This window comes from Amblyomma mixtum, chromosome 3 (genome assembly GCF_055824585.1).
Source record: "Amblyomma mixtum isolate Tamu chromosome 3, ASM5582458v1, whole genome shotgun sequence".
NCBI lineage: Eukaryota > Metazoa > Arthropoda > Arachnida > Ixodida > Ixodidae > Amblyomma > Amblyomma mixtum.
The window spans coordinates 117,196,963-117,221,789 of NC_143014.1; the positions used below are offsets into that span (position 1 = coordinate 117,196,963).

General features: G+C 46.5%; 1 protein-coding gene across 2 annotated transcripts in view; it reads left to right on the plus strand.

Annotated features, from left to right (window-relative positions):
- Nucleotides 1-4,790: 4,790 nt before the first annotated feature.
- Nucleotides 4,791-24,827, plus strand: part of LOC149351532 (lysosomal aspartic protease-like) — a 30,851-nt gene continuing 10,814 nt past the window's right edge. The window contains exon 1 of one of the 2 annotated variants that reach the window (XM_089577043.1): nt 4,791-5,046. Coding sequence is in view for 1 of the 2 variants with exons in the window: in XM_089577042.1 (XP_089433168.1) it covers nt 24,404-24,471 (68 nt within the window). In the remaining variant the exon portion in view is untranslated. Of the gene's footprint in view, nt 5,047-24,326; nt 24,472-24,827 lie in introns of those variants that run through there. The other variant, XM_089577042.1, reaches the window with a different exon arrangement.

The window sequence follows — 24,827 nt, forward strand, 5'->3', positions numbered from 1 at the left end:
TACCTCACCTCCCGAAGTTTATCTGTAAATAAATGTTTTCCACTACCACCGCGTAATGACAGAAGTACTCGAGTATCTGAAGAACGACAACGTCGCAGCAGACAGGTTCTCATCTACACGGTCATCCACCATTTTACTTGCACCCAAACGTCTAAATAAAAATTGGCTGTGGTTTAGCTCTGGTTAAACCTGGAGGATTGCGAAAGCATCTGCGCGTAGCCATATATTGTGGCATGAGCTACATTGCCCACAGTCTCGCCGTTTCGCGTGCTCTTGCACGGCCATACCGCGCATGCGCGAGGAGCAAGTGACGTCACTACGCACAGCTGGCGTGTCGGCGGCCCCGGCACGCTAGCTGTGCGCCGCTACTGCGCATGCGCAACTGGCGAGCGCGGCGGCGGCACCTCTGAGTCACCCGCGCAGCGACGGCGCGCCAGCTGTGCGCCGTGCGACACACTGCTCCTCGCGCATGCGCAGTATGGCCTTTCCTCGGCTCCGCGAAATGGCTCGGCGACTAGCGTAGTGTTGCTTTCGCAACAATAATGAGAGCAACAATAATGAGACATACCGTAAATGGTCTTCAGAGCTGATTAGAGCGTGGCCCAGGCTACCGAACTTTGCGGGCAAGATTAAAGGAAGATTTTCAGCATATTGGAAACATTTCCCTGACCACATCGTCACCTACATCATTCACCTTCATTTGTTCTTTAATGCACGTTGTGCGCTAGCATTGGTTTCTGGGTATAAGGCTCATACAATGGTGCCAATAAGGCGTCATTCCCATATCCCTCTTCTTAGGGCTCACTCCTGGCAAGTACTGCACCGAGTATACCCCCATGGTGATGTCACGTCTTGGATGACAGGAGGTAAAACAAGCTGCCGGCTAGGACTAAGAGGGAATCAAGTTTTTGCATGGTTCAAGTGACATCCAACGCATTGATCGCAAAGGCGCGTGCACCTTCATATCACGAAGATGAAACTAACACGTAGAAAGGATGAGGAGGAAGAAAAAAGAAACTTTATTCTGGACCACTGAAAAGGAGCGCTGACTCCGCTAAATCCCGTTGTTCATCTGCCAGTGAAGCCAATTACTCCCGGAGGAAGGAGGAGGATAAGGGAAGGTAATGGCCGCATTACATGAGTACAGACCAGGCGTATCTAGACAGGCATATGCAAAGAACCATAAAAAAAATGTTTTTTTTAGGGAAGAGCCGCACTATAAAGAGCGGAGGGGGGGGGGGGAGGTGGTGCGTTGGAATTTTGTATTTTTTTGCAACACTTGTGGTAACAGTGAATCCCACTCATGCAGCGATTGCTCATGGTGCCTTTGCGTTCCCATGCCCGTTCGTGATGCCAGCACCTCCTCTAGAACATAAGGGAAGCTGTCGTTAGAGGCAGATTTGGGAGGGGGGGTTACAGGTGCCTGGGTCGCGAGCCGCACTTGATCTGCGGTTTGGCTAACTCTGGTATAGACCTGTCGATCAGGCAAGGAGGATGTCGAAACGCACCATCTCCGGAATGTTGCAAACTGGTTCCGCTGCCGCTTCCAACGCGCTAGCGCAGGGGGGCACACAACAGCCCAGCGAGCAATGCGACGAGGCCCAAGGAGCCCTTTTTGAAAAGGTCTATAGGATGTGTTCTGCTGTGATCTCTGGGCTGGGATAGTTAGCTTTATTACGCCATCCAAAGTTGCAGAACATTAGAGGAGTAAGGAGACCGGTAGTCTGAACTTTGCGAAGGATGTGTGCTTTTCCGTGTTGAGTTACAGGTGCAGTTAAGGGAAGATTGTAAACCGACGACTGGGGCTAGTTAGTATAACATTTTTTACAGTGCGTAGATTTCTCGGTTTTCACTGATGTTTTAGTATTCAGCTGCTTGCTCGTTATTGTTAAGGCGTCTTCCACCGACGTTGGATTTGGCCAGGGCATCGAGGACGCCTGGGTGTCAGTTTCGCTGGCTGTTTGATAAACCAACTCATTTCCCTCGATTCCCTCGTGACCAAGCACCCAGCGCTGATTGATTGTAACGTTGTGACTGGGGTTATTGAATTTAATTAGAATGTCATGTCGGTGGGGTTCCAGTAATTTGCGTTGCATACTGCGTCTGGCTTTGCTGGAGTCGGAATCGGCCGATGTCGGTGTGTGTGTTTTCAGTGAGTGAAGAGGATTCCAGTATGGCGTATATTATTGCGTGGGTTTCCAGCTTGGTTATGTTGGTAAGGTTGGAGAATGGCCCAGCCGTGAGGGTGATCGGTATTGTCTGTCCTGGTGCATATATTGCGCACGTATATTACACCAGGTTAGAGCATGTCGTTATGCATGTTCTGTCTCTGCGGTGTTGCGTTGGCTTGTGCTTCACGTCGTCCTTCACGGAGGTGTCGCGTCATATCCTTTGGTATGCTTGGGAATATAATGTCACGTGGAAGCTGAAGGCAGTTACTGCTTGGTGTCCGCTGAATTGGGGCGATCCCTGCTCGTATGAGGATGCCGTATCCCTGCTCCGTCTGAGACAAGCACGCTATTTGTCTATCTCTGTGCTGTTGTGTTAGTCCGGCGAGAATGTGGAAGAGGCCTGTGTGTTGGAGTCGCTGGTTAGAGGTGTTTATGGGTAGACCCACGGCGACTTCGTGGAGAGTGTTCAGTGCAAACTCACGTTTTCGAGCGTACCCAACAATTCTGGACAAAAGCATTCTTGAGCTATTGGCGGCGCACATATTTTGATGGAAACGACTGAACAACGCTAAGAGACGGGACCGAAGAGAAGAACACATGCGCGTCCTGTCCTCCTCTTCCTTCCCGTCTGTTAGCGCTGTGCAGTCGTTTCCATTAACATGTACCAACCAGCCCGGCTAAGCCCTCTTCTTGAGCCCATATTTTACTTGCGCTTTTATGTTGCACATGAACTGCATTGAACACTGGAAGATGGATAGAAGGTCCACAGCACTATGCCCTATGTGTCCGCCGCGGTGGCCCAGTGGGTACGGCGTTCGGCTGCTGAGCACGAGGTCGAGGGTTCGATTCTCGGCCGTAATTGCGAATTTAATTACGGCTGCGCCCCTAAATAAATATGACCTCATCTATTCTTGAAGATGCCGTAAAAAGGAGTGTGAATAGAATAAAATAGTATAGAGCACCGGTGTGCTGAAATTTTGGTGCAATTTCATGAAGGCCCTTTTGTGGCAAAAATTAATAAAAAGACCACCGCTGCGGTGAGTTTTATATCATTCAGGTAGAGCTTCGGCGCAAAAAAATTACAATAATACCAGTGGCTTTCAAAATATTTTGACTCATATGGACTTTAACTTTTTGTTTAAGAGGCGGTGTTAAAATTTGGTACTTTCAGATTAAAGCTTGCATTGCCCTCTTTTCCAGGAGAACATATCCCTTCTTGAAATGGTCCCCAGCAGCTGCGATGCATTTCCCCCACAGGTGCACTCTAGATTACACAGGGTAGAAGAGGAGACATTGTTCAGCTGTAAGCACAGTGCATGCGCTGTCCTCGTCTTTCGTGCTATCCAATATGCAGTATTGTGCACGGTGCTCACGGAACTTGAACGAATGCTTAAAAAGAGATGGTGCATTAGAGAAGGTCGGAACTAACGACAAGTTGTTTGCCGTCGTGGGGCGCAACTTAGAGAATATTTTATATACCCTTTGATTAGTTAATTAGCTAAGACTAATTACTAATTATAATAAAATTTTGCGATATTTTAGGCTCAAGCGAGTTTCGTTGTGTTGTAGAGGGTAGTCAGAAACAGCCGATTAAGTTTCTTGCAGCAACGTTCCCCCAGCGTGGTCCTTTGTCTGAGTAGGCTGTTTCTGAACCTCCTCTAACTTAACTAAACGAGCTTGGGTTTATAAAATGAATATTACAAATTTGAAATAAATATTCTTTTTGACTAAATAACTAAGCAGGCGGAATTAAAACAAACACCTTGACTGCCTCCACATGATGGCACCACTTTTTATTTTTAAGCCGTATCTCAAGTCCCTTGAAACTCCCTGGATGGTCTTTGTGCATGCCACCGTAGCAGAATGAGGGTACCACTTTGATCTCGCGCACCTCACAACCCAGACCTCATGCTGTCGGATTTCTTGCTATTTTCGGTGTCGCCAACTGCAGCACTCATTCTACCGCGGTATACATAGACCATGGTAACGGTGACAGAAAGAGGACTACGTCCGCGGCTGTGGCCTACATCAAACGGAGGCGTACTCCTGGAAATGTGGATCCTCAAAACGTCTATTTGAATGAAAAATATTTCAATTCCACCGCTCGAGAAAAAGGGTACAGCCCAGGAGGCAACGCTTACTGAACACCCCCCTTCAACGCCTAATTTCGCGTTCACCTTGTTCTGATAGAAGAAATGATTAGTTGTGAAATGACGAATGTCGACGGACTGTAGTTGAGTCCCTGTCGCGTTCAGCCATGCTGCAGGGTTGCTCACTCCAAGCTCCCCTTGTTCGCACCTCCAAAAACACAAACCCGCTATCCAGCGTTCTCGTCACGTATACAGTTAGTGCGCGTTCGTATATCTATACTTAGGTCATTATTAACGGTCGTACATAAGAAGGAAGCTAACAGCTACCAAAAACAAGGAGCATAGGAGAATGTTTCTATTTTTTTATTTGTGGTGTTGAGCGATGGGAGATTAATTGTGTAATCATTATATTGCTTAAATATAATTGATTACAAAGCAGGCACGGCGGATGCGGATTGGCAATGACGCTAACCAGGACCCTGTTCTGCGTTCTGCAGGGCATTTTCCAGATCGGTGCACCTACGGCAAAGAGCGGCTACACGTGCGGGTACAGAAGCGATATCGTCGGCGTCGATCAACTTCATCCGGATTGCAATGTTGGACAGATGACAGCATATTTATTTCCTGGCGACCTGGCTCTGCTAGCGACACCACCTGGTAGTCGCAGTGTGACGTCACCTTGGAACACCACTATAAAAGCAGCACCTCACCATTTCGTCTTCTGTGGGCACGGCGGATGCGGATTGACAATGGCGCTAACCAGGACCCTGTTCTGCGTTCTGCAGGTTAGTCCCCACAGTAGTTCTTTACAGACTGATTGTCGTGGCATTATTGTCCTGCCGTGCCCACGGAAGTGTCTTTACCTTGCCTATGAATGTCTTCTTGTGTGCAAGTTGCTTCTCAGCGGGGACATTGAAACGAACCCAGGTCCCACGCAGAAGGAAATCTTTGAAGAGTTGCTTGAGGGTCAAGCTGTTATCCGTAACGATATTTCAGACATGAAAGTCCAAATATCTAACATCGAAACATTGATAAACAGCCTTCAACAGACGTACACTCAACTTGACAAAAGGTTATCTGAATCTGCTGCGACGGAAGGGGATCAGAATCAAACTACTCTAAAGTCTATAGAAAACGTTATTGGCTTCCAGTCAAAGAAACTAACTGATCTCGAAGACAGAAATAGGCGGTCAAACGTAATTATTCATGGCATTTCTGAATGCGACGATGAAATGGAAGCGGCCCTCAAGGAAAAAGTTCTCACCAGGTAATGAGGGATAAGCTGCAGGTACAGTGCGAATCAATCGGCCGCATTCATAGGCTCGGCCGACAAGGAAGCAAACGACCGGTAATCATCTATCTGCAAGATTTTAACGAAAAGAAACTTATATTTCAAAACTGCAGCAAGCTTAAAGATTCAGGCATGTCTGTACAAAACGATCACTCGCAAGCAACGCTAAAGAAACGGAAGCTCCTGTGGGAAAGTGCGAAAGATGAGAAACTGCAGGGTAAAAAAGTACACCTACTTCATGACAAACTTAAGGTCGATAAAGATTTGTTCTTTTGGGATGAGACAATAAACATGCGCGTCAAGATTAACAATCAACGCTCTGAGCAGCCCGAGCCTTGACGCCTTTTTAAAGAATATGAGAAGCACTTGCGTATAATCAACTTAAATGCTCGTAGCGTAGTAAACAAAACAGAACCTCTCGAGGTTTCTTTACTAGAACATGACCCACACATTGCCGTCATAACCGAGATGTGGCTGCGGACTGAAATAGCCGACGAGGATGTCTTCCCTAATTGTTACCAAGTTTTTCGTAGGGATCGGCCTTTCAGGGGAGGTGGCGTTGCAGTCCTAATTAAAGGCCACATACAGGCTGTTCTCTTGGAGGAAATTCCCGGCCTTGAATGTTTGTGCTTAAATATCTCATGCTGGGGCCATAACTTCATTCTGATTGCCATTTATAGACCTCCTGATGCCTCAGCTGATTATCTGTTCAAACTGGAAGAGCACATGTCTCGGTTCCAAAGAAACAAATTGCTACTTATTGGTGACCTAAACCTAGCAGGCGTTAATTGGGAGCCTTTTGAATCCCTTCCTCAAAACAGCAATAATTTAAACAATGTACTTAACATGATGTTAACGCATGACCTAATTCAAATAGTCCAGGAACCGACACGTGTTCAAGGAACTAGCAAATATATATTGGATTTGGTATTTTTGCCTAGAGGATTACCTGAATACACTGTTGAAGTTGTGGAAGGCATCTCTGACCACCTGCTTGTCAGTGTTCGCTTGCTCATTGTCGCTTGTACTCAATCTAATAACCCTGTGAAACGTTCTTTCAAAGACTACTCACGTGCATCCATTATAGAACATTTGGAAACATGCCTGATCAATTTTAATGATACTGATTTGAACGCACTTTGACGCCTCTTTAAAGATATGTGCCACTACTGTATAGATAAGTTTGTGCCGAGTAAACGTAAACTTGTTCATAGAAAAACGCCGTGGATGACGCGTGAAATAATCCACTTAAAGCGAAAGATAAAAAGATTAAAGAAACGGCGCTTGCATTTAAATCATTTAAAGGATTTAAAGGAAGGGCTTGCACGCGCAGTACACTCTTCGAAAGAACACTATTTTAATACAGTGCTTCCAAATTTCATTGTAGAGGAACCAACAAAGTTTTGGAATTATATAAGCGAAAAAAAGAAACCAGTGTCGCAAATTTTGGTTGATGGTTCTGTAGTTACCGACCACGGGGATATTGCGCACCCCTTCAATGACTACTTTCACAGTGTGTTTTCAAATTCTGGTGCTTGTACATCCAGTGACGCAGTGTTTGACCTCTGTGATGTAAATTTTGTTTCATACCCTGGCGTAGTTTCAATGCTACTGAATTTAAAAACTAAATCATCATGTAGTCCCGACAACCTTCCTAACGTGTTGCTGAAGCGATATGCTGAATCTGTTGCAAATTTTATAGTTATTATATTTCGTATTTCATTACTTCATGGACGCCTACCGAGCGACTGGAAGATAGCCAGGGTTGTGCCAATACACAAGAAAGGTGACCGTGCATTATTACAAAATTACCGTCCAATATCGCTTACATCATCATGTTGTAAACTAATCGAACATATTATTGCCAACCAGATTAATGAATTTTTAGATGCGCACGCAGTCCTCTCTAATTTCCAGCACGGGTTTAGAAAAGGATACTCAACAATTACACAACTAGTAACAGTTATACATTCACTCGCTTCATGTCTTGATAAGAACGGCCAGATTGATGCAATATTTCTTGACTTCAGCAAAGCTTTCGATAGAGTTCCCCATGACAAACTGATATTAAAACTCAGACGCCTTGGCCTCCTGGAAATTTTGATCATATGGATATCAAATTATTTAACCAATCGCTACCAATTTGTCGCAGTTAATGAGCAACAATCAGGTTGCCTTCCAGTCGGATCTGGCGTGCCTCAAGGAAGTGTGCTGGGGCCATTATTATTTTTATTGTATATTAATGACATTACCACTGAACTTGATCCGAATGTGCAAATCAGGTTGTTTGCGGATGACTGTGTGCTCTTTCATGAAATAACTTCAATTGACGACCAAATCCATCTTAACTCCTCTCTTGCTAAGATTTTTGAATGGTGTGAAACGTGGGACATGCAACTTAACACTGATAAGACCGTCTTTCTTCGCTTCTCTCGCAAAAACGCTCCTCTTTCTTTTAAATACAGGCTAGGTTCGTCGCCTTCGCTGGAAGAGACTAAATATAAGTATTTGGGTGTCACACTTACTAACACTTTATCATGGAATTTACATATAGATAACATCTGCTCTTCCGCACTCCGCAAACTATATAAGACATAAGCTTAAAACTTCTCCCCCTAGCGTAAAATTACTTGCTTACAATTCACTGATTAGACCGAAACTCGAATATGCATGTGTTGTCTGGGACCCGTTTACTAAACACAATATCACCCGCCTAGAAAAGGTACAGAGAAAAGTTGTAAGGTTTATTTACTCGAAATTTTCCCCGTATGACCCACCCTGCTTGGACCTGTATAAGGTTTGCAGTATTCAATAAAGAAAGAAGAAAGAAAGAAAGAAGACAGTCGTAGGCGCACAGGAACCGGTACGCGGTCTCTTCCCGACCAAAATACAATTTTCTGAGTAGAACTGGCGAAAAAAAAAAAAGCTGTCTTTTCGTGCACCAAGCGCACGAAAATAAAATCTGTTTGGTTCAGCAGCATTCCCATCCTAAATCTATAAAAACCGCGAGTTGAGGCTTCTGAATTCTTTTTCTGGACACAAGCACCTCCTCTTCCTGTTGCATACAGTCACGGTCACCATCTCTACGTTCCGCATGTTTCCCAACTAAACATTCGAAAACTGCTTGGAGTGTTCTCTGCCTTTGGAGATTGCTGCGCACTTCGTTCCACTCGTTTTTCTTGTCATGTTGAACACCTTGCGCTTCTTCCCGCTAACAAATGGCTGTCATCAACATTTAAGAGAAGTGTCATCAACATTTCAGAATATCCACCTGAATAAGCATGAGTGAACTGTAGAAAAACTATTGTCGGGAGCTTCGTTGACTCTGTGTTTCGACGCCAGCTTCAGTGACGCGAGCAATTTTGACGGAGACTACGTTCTGAGAGCGCGTGCATACTTGCTTCGCTTTTAGCTTGGGCTGCTAAAAGGGGCGCGTTCATTATTTACATCCTGTTTAATCAATACGCGCAAAAGTTGCCATGCGCATTAATCGCAAAACGAAGGCACGCATGCTTCAGTGGAAGTGTAATGAAGGTATGTGCATTTAAAGAGTTCTTTCGCGGCCACACGCTCGGTGCCGATACATTACCCCACGGTATTTCACGTTCGAGCCTGTTCTTTGTGCACAAGACTCGCATAGGCATAGTGCTCACAACATGCGGTCTAGCCCACTGACGGGTCCATGCATAAAGAATGTCGTCTGATTTCCAAAGAGGTGGTAGTAGAATTTTTGACGAGCATGGTGGTTTCTCGGTATGCGGGACGGCTGCTGCCCCAAGGACAAGACGCCTACTTTGGAGCACCAGCCAGCCAAAATGGGAAGCATGTGGTCCGTGGTGAAGGCCGGCAGTGCACTACGAACGCTGAGCCCCTTTGGCATTCTTCACATGGTACAATCATGCAGGGGCACTTCTCGACAGCTGGCCCCATTTGTCTCATCCGGTCACCGTTGAATTCAGTCGCCTCTCGCAGGAAAATCCAGCTTCCTGTATGTAATAAAGCCTACATGATCTCGCCATCTCAGCCATTTCAAGAGTAAGAGGCTTCTCGGTACTCACTGGTTTGTTGTAGGTAAGCGAACGATCGAATCCGGAGGGTTGTTTTGGAGACAGGTAAGAACCGGATGTACGCAGAACTCGGCCTACCTGATCTCTGTCCTAGGGAACCACTAACCAGGGTGAGAGCTAGAAAGAGCGAAGCCTGGAGCGCCATGATGGTAGCCTGCTCAGCTCCGACCTGCCTGCCAGAGTCTCTTCTACTGCTTGCACCGAGGCGGCGGCTACGCCCTCTTAAGAATGCCGCTTATCGGAGTCTACCGCGGCAGCATCACGAAGAGCAGCGGCACCTACTTTCTTGCAGACTTGTAACCTTAACCAACGGAATATTGTGCTGCTCGTTGTTTTCGTCCTTGTTGGCTGTTGCTCCCAACAGGGTTGTTTGCACTTTACCTCCAAGGAAGAAAACAAGTGTGTTGTCGTACAGGGACGTATTTGAATGCTTGCTTTATATTCACGGGGAGACGTGCATGGCCAGCATGAAAAAGGGAATTCGTACATTTACGTCGGAATGCGCGATCAGCTGTTGCATCAGCAGGCGATACTTGTCAGTTTTTATTTATTTCTTATGCACACCCGGGGGAGAGAAGAGCTTGCGTTCCTCGGGCTTCGCGGTACATGGAAACAGTAGAATTGCTGCGCCGCATGAAGGTCACTGACACGCTGCTCTGCCCAGCAAAATTTAGGCTGTGAGTATAGATGCCGGGCTTCACGCCAAGGGCTCAAAGACGTTCAGTGTTTTTGCGAGAACCTTGACCCAGAAACTTTTTCCTCCCGCTGCAAGACAGTGTCAGCAGCGCTTCAAGTTTGTATGCTAGAATAGTGCCGTGGAAACACCCTTCCGAAAGATACAGCGCATGGGATCAGAATCACTTTGTTTTGGATCAATGCGTTAAATAACTTACGCCATGGTGGCGCAAATTGCGCTGTGTCTCCTACTTATGCACCCCACTTCCGGCTTTTTTTTTCTACCTCCATAATTCGGGAACTACCAAACGTTACTGAATGCTAATCCAGCGCTCAGTGCTTTGCTGTAGTGCAATTAAACCATTCCTTGCAAGAATCTGTTTTATGGATGCTGACAGGGCAAAGAAGTTCGCTGCCTAGATTTACGAAAACTTTTTCGTTGCTTTCTCGATTCTTTTCGCGTCGATGTCAATGTCTTCTGTCACTGTGATGACCAAGAAATATTTATGAAGTTCGACGTTGCCACTTACGCGCGATCAGTCTGTCTAGAAATATGCTTACGCACTCAGCGGTGTAAAGTTTTCGCTGACTGATGAAAACTTGAGTGATGGAGAGATTGCCGCAGTCTGTCCACAAACATGCATACAGTTTTACTATCCCGTGGTAGTCCTATTGTCATTGAAGCCCTTCAATCCAAAAAAATTGGCGTGTACGCTCTTTGTGCACAAACAGGCAAACCAGACATTTGCTGTTTCGCGTAATAGCAAAACCAGGGCACTACTTACAGAACAACCACGTCGTACAGAAGCCCTCACAAGACTGTACCGGATAACTTGCATCCAGCCCTTCAAATTTCAGGCAGACAGGTTCGAAACACTGATCAGAATCAGTGAATGCGTTATTCGGTGAGTACTTTACTTCGTGGACGGAATACACATATCGGCAATGAAATTCATACATCGTGCGGCCCAAATCTAACGACTACCTTCTAGTAAGGCCAGACCAATGCCAAAAAAACTTTCATTCACTAACCATTGCTTGCTTCCCACGATAACTGCGTCGCCGCGTGTACCGCCATAAGATATCTAAATGTACTGACCTAAAGAGCTCGGAATTCGTTTGAACAAGCAGCTCATAGAAGAGATTGGGACATACGGTCAGACTGCAGCAAAAGACAAACCAGCCTTTTACCGCACTGTGCTTGGGATACGCAAACGCTGATTGTAACGCTACCAGATCTGTAAGGGTAAATGTCAGCAGCTTTTGATGTCCGCATACACGTTAACGTACAGTCTGAGCTCATATACCCGTTAGGCTACAGAGGTGGAACGAAAACTTGCCATAACGGAAGCTATTGCGCTCCCATCTAACACCACCTATTATCTTCCGGACAGGCGTGTTTAACGCACAACTTTTCAATGCGCCTGCTTATTATGGGGCATTCACCAGACACTCGAACAAATGCACAAACTCTCACCCTTATCTCCGTCCGGTGGATCCGAAGGAGCACGAGCGAAGAGAAGGTTAAGAAGGCTCATGCAGCATGGCGTGACATGTATACCCATCCCTCCTGACAGATTTGATACGCACAGTCCTGTCATTCATCGCCCGTAGACTTAGAGAGCAGAGAACCTCCGATAGGAAGGACCTGGAATAACAAGACATCAACCTGCGATACTTCGAACGCACCGACAACCCACATGCACTCGTCAACGAGATACACTCTAGCGTTGGGCACAGACAAAGCGACCATTCGACCACAAATACTCCGTCCGTCCGGGACAAACCGCATGCATACGCTCGGAAGGGCTATGCCGACCAGGGACACACCTGATGGCAATTTTCGTGTGATCAGTGGGCCCTCAGCCACTGCTATACCTCAACACCGCTGCCTAATCGACTCCACGCACACAGAAGCAATGCCGGTACGCCCCCTATCGCCCATATCAATAATCATCCTCCGCGCAGTGAAAGGCTCCTTCCGCGGGGCAGGGCCTTTGCCGAGCGAGGCGGAGCTGACCGTCGGACTCGGTGTTAAATAAAGCTCCTTTTCTTATATGTCATCTTCCTTCGGCAAGAAAAAGCAATCGGCAGGACGCACTTGGCAGGTAACTGCAGGTGCCATGGTCATGTGCGCGTTGAACTTAGGCGTTCAAATTGCGTGCAGGTCTCCGTGAAAAACTAAGACTGCGCTCTCAGAGATGTGCATAAATTTTATTGAGGCCAGTGGTTCTCGGTTATTTGTGTTGCGGATAAGATAACAACCTGCGAGCTACGCATCTACGTCGAGTTGTGAGTGGAAGCAAATTCAACTCAGAAGGTGTACTGAAACTGCGGAGCGTTACTGCATTTTTTCTACCGCAGTTTCCATGCAAGCACTGACCGAACGTGCTCATTGCGGTGCGACAGAAGCGTGCACACGTTCAGCGAAACTCAACTGTTCATACTTGCTGTTTCACTTTCTGCGCTGGTAAGCAGAATCAATACATAATGTCTTGTGTGAAAAGAAAAACAGTGGTTTAAGGGAACGAACGAAAGCATGAAGCAACTTCACTTGCTATCAGCGGCACCAGACAGTGGCGGCAAAGCTGAGGTGAGACGAAATGTTTCTTCGTATTTATAAAATAAAAAGAAAGCAATAAAAAAGTAAATGAAACCAGTACACGCTGAAAAGAAACCCGAGGACAACTCCATCGAATTTTTATGCGCAAAAATCGTTTCTGTGGGTTATTCTGGGTATGTTGAAGCTTGTGCGGCAGCAAAAGACACGCTTGTTGCTGAAAAAATTGCACTAAAAATTTTCCTCTAACTCGATTCAAATTCGCGAGGTCTAAAGGACTCCGTGATCGCTGTTTATTTATTTATTCGAAATATCTGATAGACCCGTAAGGAATTGTTTAAGAACTTTTTGATCTTTAGGGAAGCCGTGAGGGCTCTGTTATACGAATGAGAAGCAAACCATGGAGCCTGGTTGCTTTTGACAAAGGCTGTACATCCGAGTGAAGCTGACGTGTCTGTGCAATCTTTTAGACGTGCAAGATGGAGCATCGCGGTGAAGTAGACAGAATCTATTGAGGTGAGCTTACTTGTCAAATAGTACTAAGAGAACAATGTCACGGCGTGTGGCTGAAGACTGTGAAAACATCGGTTTTGATCTGACTGATGCTGGAGTGGTAGTTATAGTTTCTAGAAATGAATTGTGCAGCCCTGTTCTGGACAGACTCTAACATGGTGACCGTGTTGTTATGATAAGGACACCAAATGGGGGAAGTGAACTGGAGTTGTGGACGAACAAAAGTAAAGTTACAGAAATTACGAATGTTAGCAGGAGATGTTCTGAGATTACGGCGTAGGTAACCTAAAAACTGAGGTGATGGCGGATATGGATGTAATCTGGAAGGACCACGAAGCGTCTGAAGTAACCCCGAGGTATTTGTAACGGGATCCGTGACGCAGTAAGTCATCTTGAATGAATACGGTAGGTGTGGTTAGAATTATTACTTTTGCGGCTGAGTGAGATCACTTTGTACTTTGATACATTAAGGGTCATTAACCTTATGTTGAAACAGTCGTTAATGAGTTCCGATCGGAGTTTTGAAGTGACTGGCGGTGTAGGCTAGCCTCCGGGATCGGGTAAAAACTCTTTCGGTGCACCGCAGTGAACATGCAGAGTCGGCCGTGATGGCGACACGGGTGTTTAGTTTTCTCGGCGTTTTCTAGCGTATAAAAGCTCAGTTTTTGGTGACAAGTGTCTCTTTACAGTCATCACCATCATCATCAGCCTGACTACGCCCACTGCAGGGCGAAGGCCTCTCCCATGTCTCTCCAATTAACCCTGTCCTTTGCAAGTTGCGGCCACCGTATCCCCGCAAGCTTCTTAATCTCGTCCGTCCACCTAACTTTCTGCCGCCCCCTGCTACGTTTGCCTTCTCTTGGAATCCACTCCGTTACCCTTAAGGACCAGCAGTTATCTTGCCTTCGCATTACATGCCCTGCCCAAGCCCATTTCTTCCTCTTGATTTCAACTAGAATGTCATTAACCCACGTTTGTTCCCTCACACACTCCGCCCGCTTCCGATCTCTTAACGTTACACCTATAATTTTTCTTTCTATAGCTCGATGCGTTGTCCTTAACTTAAGCTGAACCCTCTTTGTTAGCCCCCAAGTTTCTGCCCCATAGGTGAGTACCGGTAAGATACAGCTGTTGTATACTTTCTCTTGAGGGATATTGTTAAACTGCCATTCACGATCTGAGAAACCTGCCATATGTGCTCCACCGCATTCTTATTCTTCTAGTTATTTCCCACTCATGATCCGGATCAGCGGTCACTACCTGCCCTAAGTAGACGTATTCTATTACTATTTCCAGCACCTGGCTACCAATTGCGAACTGCTGTCTAGGCTTTTGAACATTACTTTGGTTTTCCGCCTGTTAATTTTTAGCCCCATCGTTCTGCTCTGCTTGTCTAACTCATTGATCATGCTTTGCAGTTCATGTCCTGAGTGACTTAGCAAGGCAATGTCATCTGCGAATCGCAAAGTACTCAAGTATGCGCCATTAACTCTTATCCCCAACTCTTCCCATTTCAGGCCCCGGAATACCTCCTGTAAGCAAGCGTTGAATAGCATGGGCGAGATCGTGTCTCCTTGCCTGACACCTTTCCTTATTGGAATTTTATTGCTGACTTTATGGAGGACAATAGTAGCTGTGCAATCGTTATAAATATCTTCCAATATTTTCACATAATACTCTTCCACACCCGGATTCCGCAATGCCTGCATGACAGCTGAGGTTTCCACTGAGTCAAATGCTTTCTTGTAATCAATGAAGTCTATATATAGGGGTTCGTTATAGTCTGCGCATTCCTCTATCACCTGATTGATAGTGTGAATGTGGTCTATTGTCGAGTATCCTTTATGAAAGCCTGCCTGATCATTTGGTTGATTGAAGTCTAAGGTTGTCCTGACTCTATTAGCGATTATCTTAGTAAATACCTTGCAATATTGCAATCTTTGAAATAAGAAGGTGGTCATCTATCAATACAGGCCAACTACAATTTGTCTTCAGTGCCATGTTTAGAGCTGACCAGCAGGGAGAAAACTGATGAATTCGGTGCGTTTAGTACTTGGACATTCCTGAGGTAGTGCGTCGCTCGAGGTACTTTTTCATTCACAGAACTGAGAGGTAGCCCAGCGATTCCGCCTGAAAGCACACATCATTTAATGTGCCTTCGGTCTGACCGTGAGTTGCGAAAATTCACACTAAAAGTGAGCGCTGCGGTGGTTGATGAGGCAGTTCACTCACTAGTACACTGGCTGTGTTTCTTCTGACTGTGCCTTCTGCGAAGAGTAAGTTCACTGTTTAAGTTACGCTACGATTAGTCGTAACGTTGAACGACACAGTACGAAAGTAAAGTTAAACGGCTGCTCAAAGGTGATAACGGTGAATAGGTGCCGGTGTTAGCTTGACTTTTGTCGTCGATCCTGTCGCGTTGTTCATATTGGACGTGCTGACTCGCACGCAGAGAAGAAATATTCTTTCGCGTAGTCTGCCGTCATGCCGTACAACGTGGTCTCTATATAAGAAGGTAAGCCACAACTTCACGCTGCAGTTCTTCATTGACAGGGCTCTTCGATTCAGCTGGGGATCTGATAAAATCTGTACCTAAATATTAGCCAAGAAAGGGCAGATAGCCGGCAAAACATCACCCGAATTTAAGTCTCACTAAAATTTCCATCATTTTCATTTTTTATTCATTTTGTGCGTAAGAATTCAAGCACGGAAGATGCGGGTATGGATATATATTTATAAGCGAAGCTTGCAGCAATGAATAGAGGCAGGAAAGGATACCGGCGCAGTGCAAATTTCAGATACAGTTTTTGTAGCTGTTTCAAGTATAAAGTGCCGCAGTTTTTAATCTTAGTCGCCTTAAGCTTGTTTCGATACGTCATCGATAGGAGCGAGCTACATTTGACCACCATCGCACCATGCTCGAGGTTTGTCTCGGTCGACGTTATTATGCCCATATGAACCCTTGTACAAGGTCTTGCTGGCGACTGTACGGTGTCGATTGAGAAGCGTACGTATACGTACAGTTAATGACGGAAAGGAAAATCCCTCGGCCACCTTAACTTCCGGGAGCAACGCATAATACAGCGTGCAAGAATAGGAAAGGCCATGCGTGAGGCTTGAGCTCCTGTTCGCCACAAGGCAATGCAGGAGTAGAAAACTGGACAAGAGTGAATTAGTTTTTTGCATGCACAAACAACGGTTTAGCTCACAGTCCACACCTTTACACGGTATATACACAATACAAGCTCAGAGCAGTCAAAAGTCTCTCCGTCAACGCTTAAAAGTAGGAGCTTAGGTTGAAACTTTTTGCAACCTACTGACGGGTTCTGTCCCACTCAAATCCTGGGCTTACGCTGGCTTTGGTTTTGTGGTCTGTGTGCACCTGGAAGGCTGCGGAGCCGTGAGACGCGGTCCAGTCATTACCTGAAGAGGGCTACCGGAAGCCGACTGGTCACAACTCAATACATGTAAGACACATATTTTACGGGTTTCATATTCCTAAAAAAGCTGACGCGATTTTTTTTAGCGGGAACGTGGTTCCAAATGGAGGTTCCTGGGGGAAATGTTGGCCATTTTGCTTGTTTAACTTATTTTTGCTAAAAAATTCAGGGGGCACTTTGACTGTCTAAAGTGGGTAGAGGCGGAAGCGTTTTCCGCACCACCTTCGATTTTGCTATGGCACCGGTGGCGTCACATATAATTGAGTACTAATTACTAAGTGATGACAAATCACTAATTAATGGTTAATTACTGATTAATGCCTGAATATTATTTAATTGCTAATTAATGACGCTTAAGCTTCGCCTTTAGGAGTGGAACGCGACAGCGCGTTGTAGCGCTGCCAGGGAGTCCACGGAACACCACCCGCTCAGCGCGATGCCTTGCCCTTTGAACGCAACGCTTTTTGAGGAAAGGAAATGGCGCAGTAATTCTCTGTCATCTCGGTGGACACCTGAACCGCACCGTAGAGGAAGGGAGGAAGTGGGAGTGAAAGAAGATAGATAAAGAGGAGCCGTAATGAAGAAAATGAAAATTGTATTTGAGGAACGGAAATTACGCAGTAACTGTCTCACAAAATTCAGGGGGGCACTTTTTTGACCTAAAGTGTGGTCACTGATGCCCCTAAGAGTGGAACGCGACAGCGTCTTGCAACGCTGCCAAGGAGTCCATAGAACGCCATCGCCCATTCGGTTCTACGCCTCGCTCGTCAGTAAATTGGTTTTTGAGGAAAGGAAATGTATCTGTCTCTCATTTGTCGGTGGACACCTTAACCTCGCGGGAAGGGAATGGAGGAGGATGAGAGTGAGTGAAGACACCGTATTCACTAGACGCGCCTTTGTTCATTCCAAACCATCGAGCTGGCATGGCGTAGTGGATAGCATGCTCGTCTTTCACGCCGAAGACAGGGGTTCGATTCCTGAGCTCGACCAATTTCCTAATCGGTTTTATTTATTTATATGGCCTGACTAGTAAAGCTAATTAGGCTAATTGGGTTATTAAGCAATTAACTAAGCTCAGTCCCACTTAATTGGAGCATCACTATACGATCCCTTCAATTGGTTGCATGCTTACTAGCCAAAGTACAATTGGCCCCGTTTGAAATTCGCGCACTGTGACGTCACGACCGTTTCCACCAATTGAAAAGCGTGACATTTTCTGTCGACAACTGCTGCTTACAACGATGAGACATTAAAGGCTTCCGCCTTAATAAAACGACCTAAGCCCGATAACTATTTTTTCTGCGACAAAGGAGACTATTTTCCAAAGAAAGCTAGAAGTGATAGGAAGCATCCGAAAAATGTCCGACTGTTCGCATCCTTCTATGTGCTTACTTTCGGGAAAACTTCCCTGCGATACCTATTCACGTGAGTTAACATTTGTGGCCGCATTATTTATCGATTCTCTTCCAGACCCATTCTGTCTCTCTTCTACTAATCGCAGTTAGCCCCTGTGACGTCACGGAAAGATGTTTTAAGCAGTGTCATTCGCCGTTTCTGATATAAGAGTGGGGGCTGACCAGTGGAACAGAGGCAAATGAATGAATCCGCAAATAATTTTTGCGTAATGCGGCCCCTGAATTCTCCACCCTTCCGGGTCTGTTCCGAACCTATGAGTCCTTGAACGTACCCTAACTGTGGAACTATTCTTTCAAGGTCGCAGTAGCTATTTTAAATTCACAGCAACTTTGCAGAAGCGTAGGTTATAGTCGGTTATAGTCGGTTATTGTCAGTACCACTCCGTTATACCGACAAGGCGATGCCAATAAGGAAAGGGCACAATATCTCTTTTCGGTGCTTGCTTTTAACTTGTACTGTATTTTCCCTTCCCGGAGAAATGCCATGTTTCGGCGGCAGGGGGTTGAAAAAAAATGTCAGCCATTATTAACTGAGGAGACGTTTTTGGAATGGGTTAAAGATACGTCCAACTTTCCATGCTAAATTCGTTCAGTGGTTTGCTCTGCCGAGCACATCCAATTGACAACATCGACAAGGCCTGTTCTTCGGATGGAACCTGGGTTTAACCTGAATTTCACAGTTTTATAAAAGTGGCTCGCGGTGCCAAAGTCCTGGAGCATGAGGTTTTATTCGAAAGCGCACAACCCGTGGCATATTGTGGGGCAGCGCACTGCATTGCAAACGCTGGCGTAGAGCTCATGGGCACTCGAAACAATTCTAGCATATACAGGGTCTTTTCTGAAAGTAGTAGGACTCATTTTTTTTAATAAAAAATTTATTCAAGAGAATAGTACAAACTATTTAAATTTTTCAAAGTAGCACCCTTCCGCACCTACACGCTGCTGCCAATGAGTTTTCCAGTTTTCGTATGCCTCCAGGAACGCCTGGATCGGAATGCAGTTTAGCTCCCTCGTCACGGCCTGTTGAACCACCTCTACCGATACGTGATGTTCCCCTTGAGCGTCGATTTTATTCTCGGGAATAGAAAAAAGTCTGGTGTGGCGAAGTCAGGGCTGTAGGGGGCCTGAGGCAGCGTTGCCGTCTTGTGCTGGGCAAAAAATGGGGGCCCTCAGTCACATGATGAAGAAGATCCTGGCAGGTCGCTTTCCGGTTGGCCTTTTGCTCCTCTGACAACACTCCCGGCACCAACTTCGCGAACACTTTCCTCATGGCTAAGTTTTCTGTCACGGTCTCAAAAACTTGGGTTTGAGGAATGCTCATGTCATCAGCTATCATTCTAATACTCATCCTACGATCACTGTTCAGTAAATGTTGCACTCGCTGCACATTTTCGTTGGTCTTGCTGGTCGAAGGGCGTCCGGAGCGGTCGACGTCTTCCACTCTTTCCTGACTTTCTCGGAACCACTTGTTCCACTCAAAAAACACCTGATCTACCCATGGCAGCGTCACCGTAAGCCTCCTTAATCATGTCGTGAGTCTCTCTGCCCGTTCTACCCAGATTTACACAAAATTTGATCGCGTAGCGCTGATCCAGTAAACGCTCTATGATTCTGCGTGACGAGACGTTGCGACAGGGGTTCACAATACAAGCGACCTGCTCTCTTCAACGGTCGAGAGCCGAATGCCGATTTTCCCCAGCATTCCCATTACCCCCTTTCAACGATCCTGCACGCGCAGACCGCCTCTCGTCCGCCCGTTCGCCCAGGGAAAAACCAGTCCTACTACTTTCAGAACAGACCCTGTATGTTTTGCCGGCTTCCTACCCATCAGTTTGACCAGATGCCGAGTATTGTTCCAAGGAGCCACCTTGCCCGTCCACTCGCGGTAATTTCTTCCCCAGCCTAGCGACAACGTCCTGGTCCGAAGCGTTCGATCGTACGCACGAAGTCGCTAACACTGCCGTCATTTGGAATCGAAACTTGCGGCTGAGTAGTTTGAGACACTGAGGTATACTCAGGCACTGAGCCGTGAGGAATATACCTTCTCGTTTCTTGGGCGTGCAGCCTGGCACCCGTGAATCCGTTGATAGCATTCACAGACTGCACTTTTCTGATATAGACAAGCGTCAGGCCGTGACGTCACGGAGATGCGGCGGCGCTGGAGTCAGCAGTGACTTTCGTTGTGTAGGCAAAAGCCGGTACCGTGCGCCTTGGGTATACCATGCTTGAGCGTTTTTGAACGTATTTTGCAATATTCCGCCGAGCTGTGGTGCGGGTGGTTGAACCGCAATGCTGAAGAAATGCAGCGGCACAAGTTTACACAAGTTTATCGCATTTAGATATGGGCCAAAGCGATGCGCAGCGGCCGTAGAGCGGGAAATGTTCGGCGATGCATCGGCTGCGCGGCTAGTATTGCATTTCTGCATCGAAATATAATAGTTTGCGTCTCTTAATCAGCATGTTTGCTCTTCAGTCGCGCGCTGAACAGTGAAAGAATCAACGTCTGCAGCTTGTTCGCGTTCTGTCGGGCTCTCATTATGAGAAGTCTGGACTCGACATTCCATGTGGGTGTGACCGTAAATTGTACGCAGCTGGGACCGTTTTCAGGCGACAATCACCCGCACTGCGTCCCGGGCATCTCTTCGCACTAAAAAAAAAGAAAAAAAAAACAGCTGCCACAGTCGCCTTCAGCATATTCATCGGGCCACTAAGCGCGACGTTTGAAGCAGCACTGTAGTCGGGTAGTAGGAATATACGACGCGTAGTTTTTTCTTTATTTTCGTTTCCACGAGCTTCAACTTGTACGTTTTTTCACCACCTATCCTAGAAAACAATTAAACGCGGCTAAGGTATCGGCAAAATCATGCAGTGTTATCTCCCATTTTACCTGAATTTTACAATTACTGGTCAATCAGAACCCGGCGAAAACAGCAAATACCAGACCAAAAACCAGTTATCAAGCAGAATAAGGCCTGCAATCCGAATAACTTAAAATATTTAGCACTGCAGAGCAAACGTAACTTCGTTGCGGCTCGAGGTAAACTTCTATCCATTCGCCTGTGCACCTCTCTTAAAGCCAAGCGAATAAAAAAGCATTTTTTCAGACATTACCAGTGAAGATCGCATTTGCATGACTCATTTAAAGTAACTGCATGGCTTCAGTGTCCAGTAGTTTTCGGCGTTCTCCGCACTGAAGTGGCTGTACGAAAGCAGGCACATCACAAGGTTCGTCATAAAAAAACTTGCCTCGCGTCGTGCATCCCGTCGTCCTTCTTGCACTTAAGGATCGGGTATGCTGTATCGCCCCAGATGTTGAGACTGCAAACCTGTATACCTCGTGCTTTCTCGGTTTCATTTAATAAGTCAACCTAGTCGACCGCCGTAGCCGCGCCGTTGCTGCCAAACATAGGAGCGCAGAAGGAAGCCTATGCAGCGCTTCGCCAGATAATTCCGTCTGGCGAACAGGTTGAAAACGTGCTGAACTGCTCTCCGGTCACCAACAGAAATGTTTCTAACCACAAGCGACGCGCACGCTTTGAAATATGCGCGCACGCGAGTTGGTTTCGAAGGCAGCATCGCTTGGCGCGGTGTAGGCATGCTACGTTTTTGCCTACACCCCGCGTCGCTGCCGACCGCAGCGCCACCTTTGTTTACAAACATGACGCTTGTCTATAGGCCGCCGGCCTATAGGCCATGGGATGAAATTTAAATTTTTTCATTGCTCCAGTACATGACATCACATATACCTCCATATGCGTGGAATGAAACTAAGACCGAGAAAAGGTAACGTTGTGGCATCAGAGGTGCCTTGGTTGTGGCCGCTGAAGAGTTTGAAATTTTGACAGAGAAGTGGAAATTAGAATACTGTAAAAAACTTATTTTTCGCGAGTTCAATATTTCGCGGTTTCGGGTAAAGTAAACATTTCGGAATATTTCTCGACTGCTAAATTTTGCGAAGCGGATGTGATAAGGCCCCTAAACACTCCCTCTGCTCAATTATTTGCGGGGCAATTTTTTCGCGGGGCAAATTTTTCGCGGGGTCTGTGTGATTCGCGAAAAACGCGAAAATTGGATGTGCACTAAAATTAAGTCGTTTACAGTATACAACATGCGAGGAGAAGGAAGAGACGAACTTTACTGGCAAAGCAGCTTCACTGACCAGTTTTCTATAAAAGTAGTCCTGGCACGTTGGGTTTTACAGCAATGATAATACTATACTGTTATGATGTTGTTAAGCAACGTTGCGAGCTATTGCTGCCTCTTGGGGTCTCTGTGGGCGCTGAAATGCTGTTTTAGAAATTTGGCGCAGAATGTCCAAAGCGCTACATCCGCAAACCACGGCAGAGTGAGCAGTTAGGCCCGAAGCTGAGGTAGGAGACACTCTCCAAGGCACCCGACTGGGATAACGGATCGTCCGAAGACCGACGTTCGCCTTATGCTTTTATTTTCCGCTGCAATTGCTCGCGAGTGTAGCGAACGTGTTAGTTTCAATGAGTGTCTGAATTAAGTTAGGTTCTGTTTACTGAACATGGATCTGGTCTCATGGAAAGTTTTATTCGCCGAAGTGGAAATACGAGACGAGGCCATCAGCAACTAAACAAAGAAGACCCCCTCTCCCACCTGATGAAAGATAATTTACTGAGGCGAAAAAATAAAACACCATTTTTTATGAGCCAAGCCTCCCCTGCAACTACAGTACTTGCTTGTCACGCCACATAGCCCAAAATCATCAGTGCAGTTTACACGCTTATCATTGCGTGCAAGTTGTAATCATTAGTTATGTTACGTAGGACTTGGACGCCGCCTGAGTACCGATTAGAAATCCTTAATGATCCACATAATTGAACTCCGTTAGCTATTTTGTTTGGACTTAGAGCCGGGCTGTGAACTTTAGTGCCAGTTTCTCTGATGTTTCCTGTGCTGCATACTCAGAAAGCGTAGCGCTGTTGCAATATGCCTCGAGTTCTTTACAGCTTGCTTTATCAGTTGAAGATAGAAAGGCGGGAAGCTTGCCATCGCGTGATCGTGTATCATCCTGCTCGCAGCAGGAGAAACCATATAGTCCGATGCAAGTAAAGAAAAAGCGGCTTTCCCCCGTCAAAGGACCCCCCTTCCAGCCAATGGCATCGGCCGATTCTCGTGAACCTGCTTTCGTGACAATGCAGAGAGGGGACTATCCCCTGTCATCAGCCACTCACCGCATTGCCACGTTAGCAGATTCATGAGAATCGGCCGATGCCATTGGCTGGAAGGGGGTCCTTTGACGGGGGAAAGCCGCTTTTTTCTTGACTTGCATCCGACTACAGTCTCTGTCAGCTTACCTGTATTTGCATACCCGTTCGTAGCGTCCGTTAAAATAAAATATAACGAGCAGCTGACTTTTTTGAACTTTTTTTTGTATGAGACACTGAAATCAACTATTGTCCGATTAAACTCAAGAACGAAGCGGCAGATATCCTTCAAAGGAGACCCTTCAGCCAATTGTGTCGACCGATTTTTGTGAAGCCACGGTTAATTACATTAAGCCGTGGTTATTCCCCTTCCATCTGCACCCCCAGCGATTTCATGCTGAGAGGTCAAAGGTGATTAACCACGAGCATCGGTTGACGCTATTGGGTGGGGGGAGGGGCTTCAGCTAATAGCTCAGCCAGTTGGCAACAGGATGACTATACAGCTTTCTAAGAACTGCTTAACAGCGCGAAACCAAGATGGTACAAAAGAGCACGCAGGAACACGAGCGCTGCTGCGTGCTCTCTCTTGCCCCGTCTTGGTTTCGCGCTGTTTAGCAGCTATGAACAATCAACTCGGCCAGCAACAAGTCTCATTTTCTTTCTCAGAAGCTACAGAACACGGAGGTTTGAAGAACCCGGGGGTTGTCGCTAAATTCATTTGTCAGCATTCCTCTGGTGCTTGAACGACTCCCTCGTGTATTATTGTATGAAACTCTATGTTATCGTCCGCGAACACCTGAGTATCTCCAGGGGACCAAGGGTCCGTCTGGAGAGGGGCGCTGAGTGCGCCGTTTGGTCCCAGCCTGTGAGTCAGGGACGACCGTTGTGGCAATCCACTTGTCCGTCAGCTCCCATCCGCGCCTGCTGGGTCCATCCCGCAACAGCGCCGTCAGGTCGCTTGGGCAGTCGGCCTAAGGAGCGCTCCGCGGGTGGCTCTCTTCCGATTCGCAATGAGGGGGCGAAGATACGGAGCTGTTTTGCTGCTCGCGCTGTCAGCGTCAGCGCTGGCGCAAGTCAGGTGAGGGCCTTTCGCTTCACGCAGCGTCGCGACCGTAAACACTCCACACCGACGACGGGCGTCGGCGGTGCATTCGGTGTCAGGCGCAGCTTTGCCGGAGGCGTGCATTTCGGCCTCGCTCGTTGAATAAAATACCATGCGGTTAGGTCAGGCCATTTCCCTGACGATTTACGCGCACTAATTAACGATTTGAATTCCTGTCCGGGAGAGCAACTAGGCGAAATGCACTCATGCAAGAGAAACTCTCGTTAGAACAAAGACTCATCTGAACATAAAAATATAAATCATCGTTCGATTTGCTCTTTTCTGTACTATAGTTGTGCTTTGATGAGGTAAGAGAGGTGCTTTGACACGTA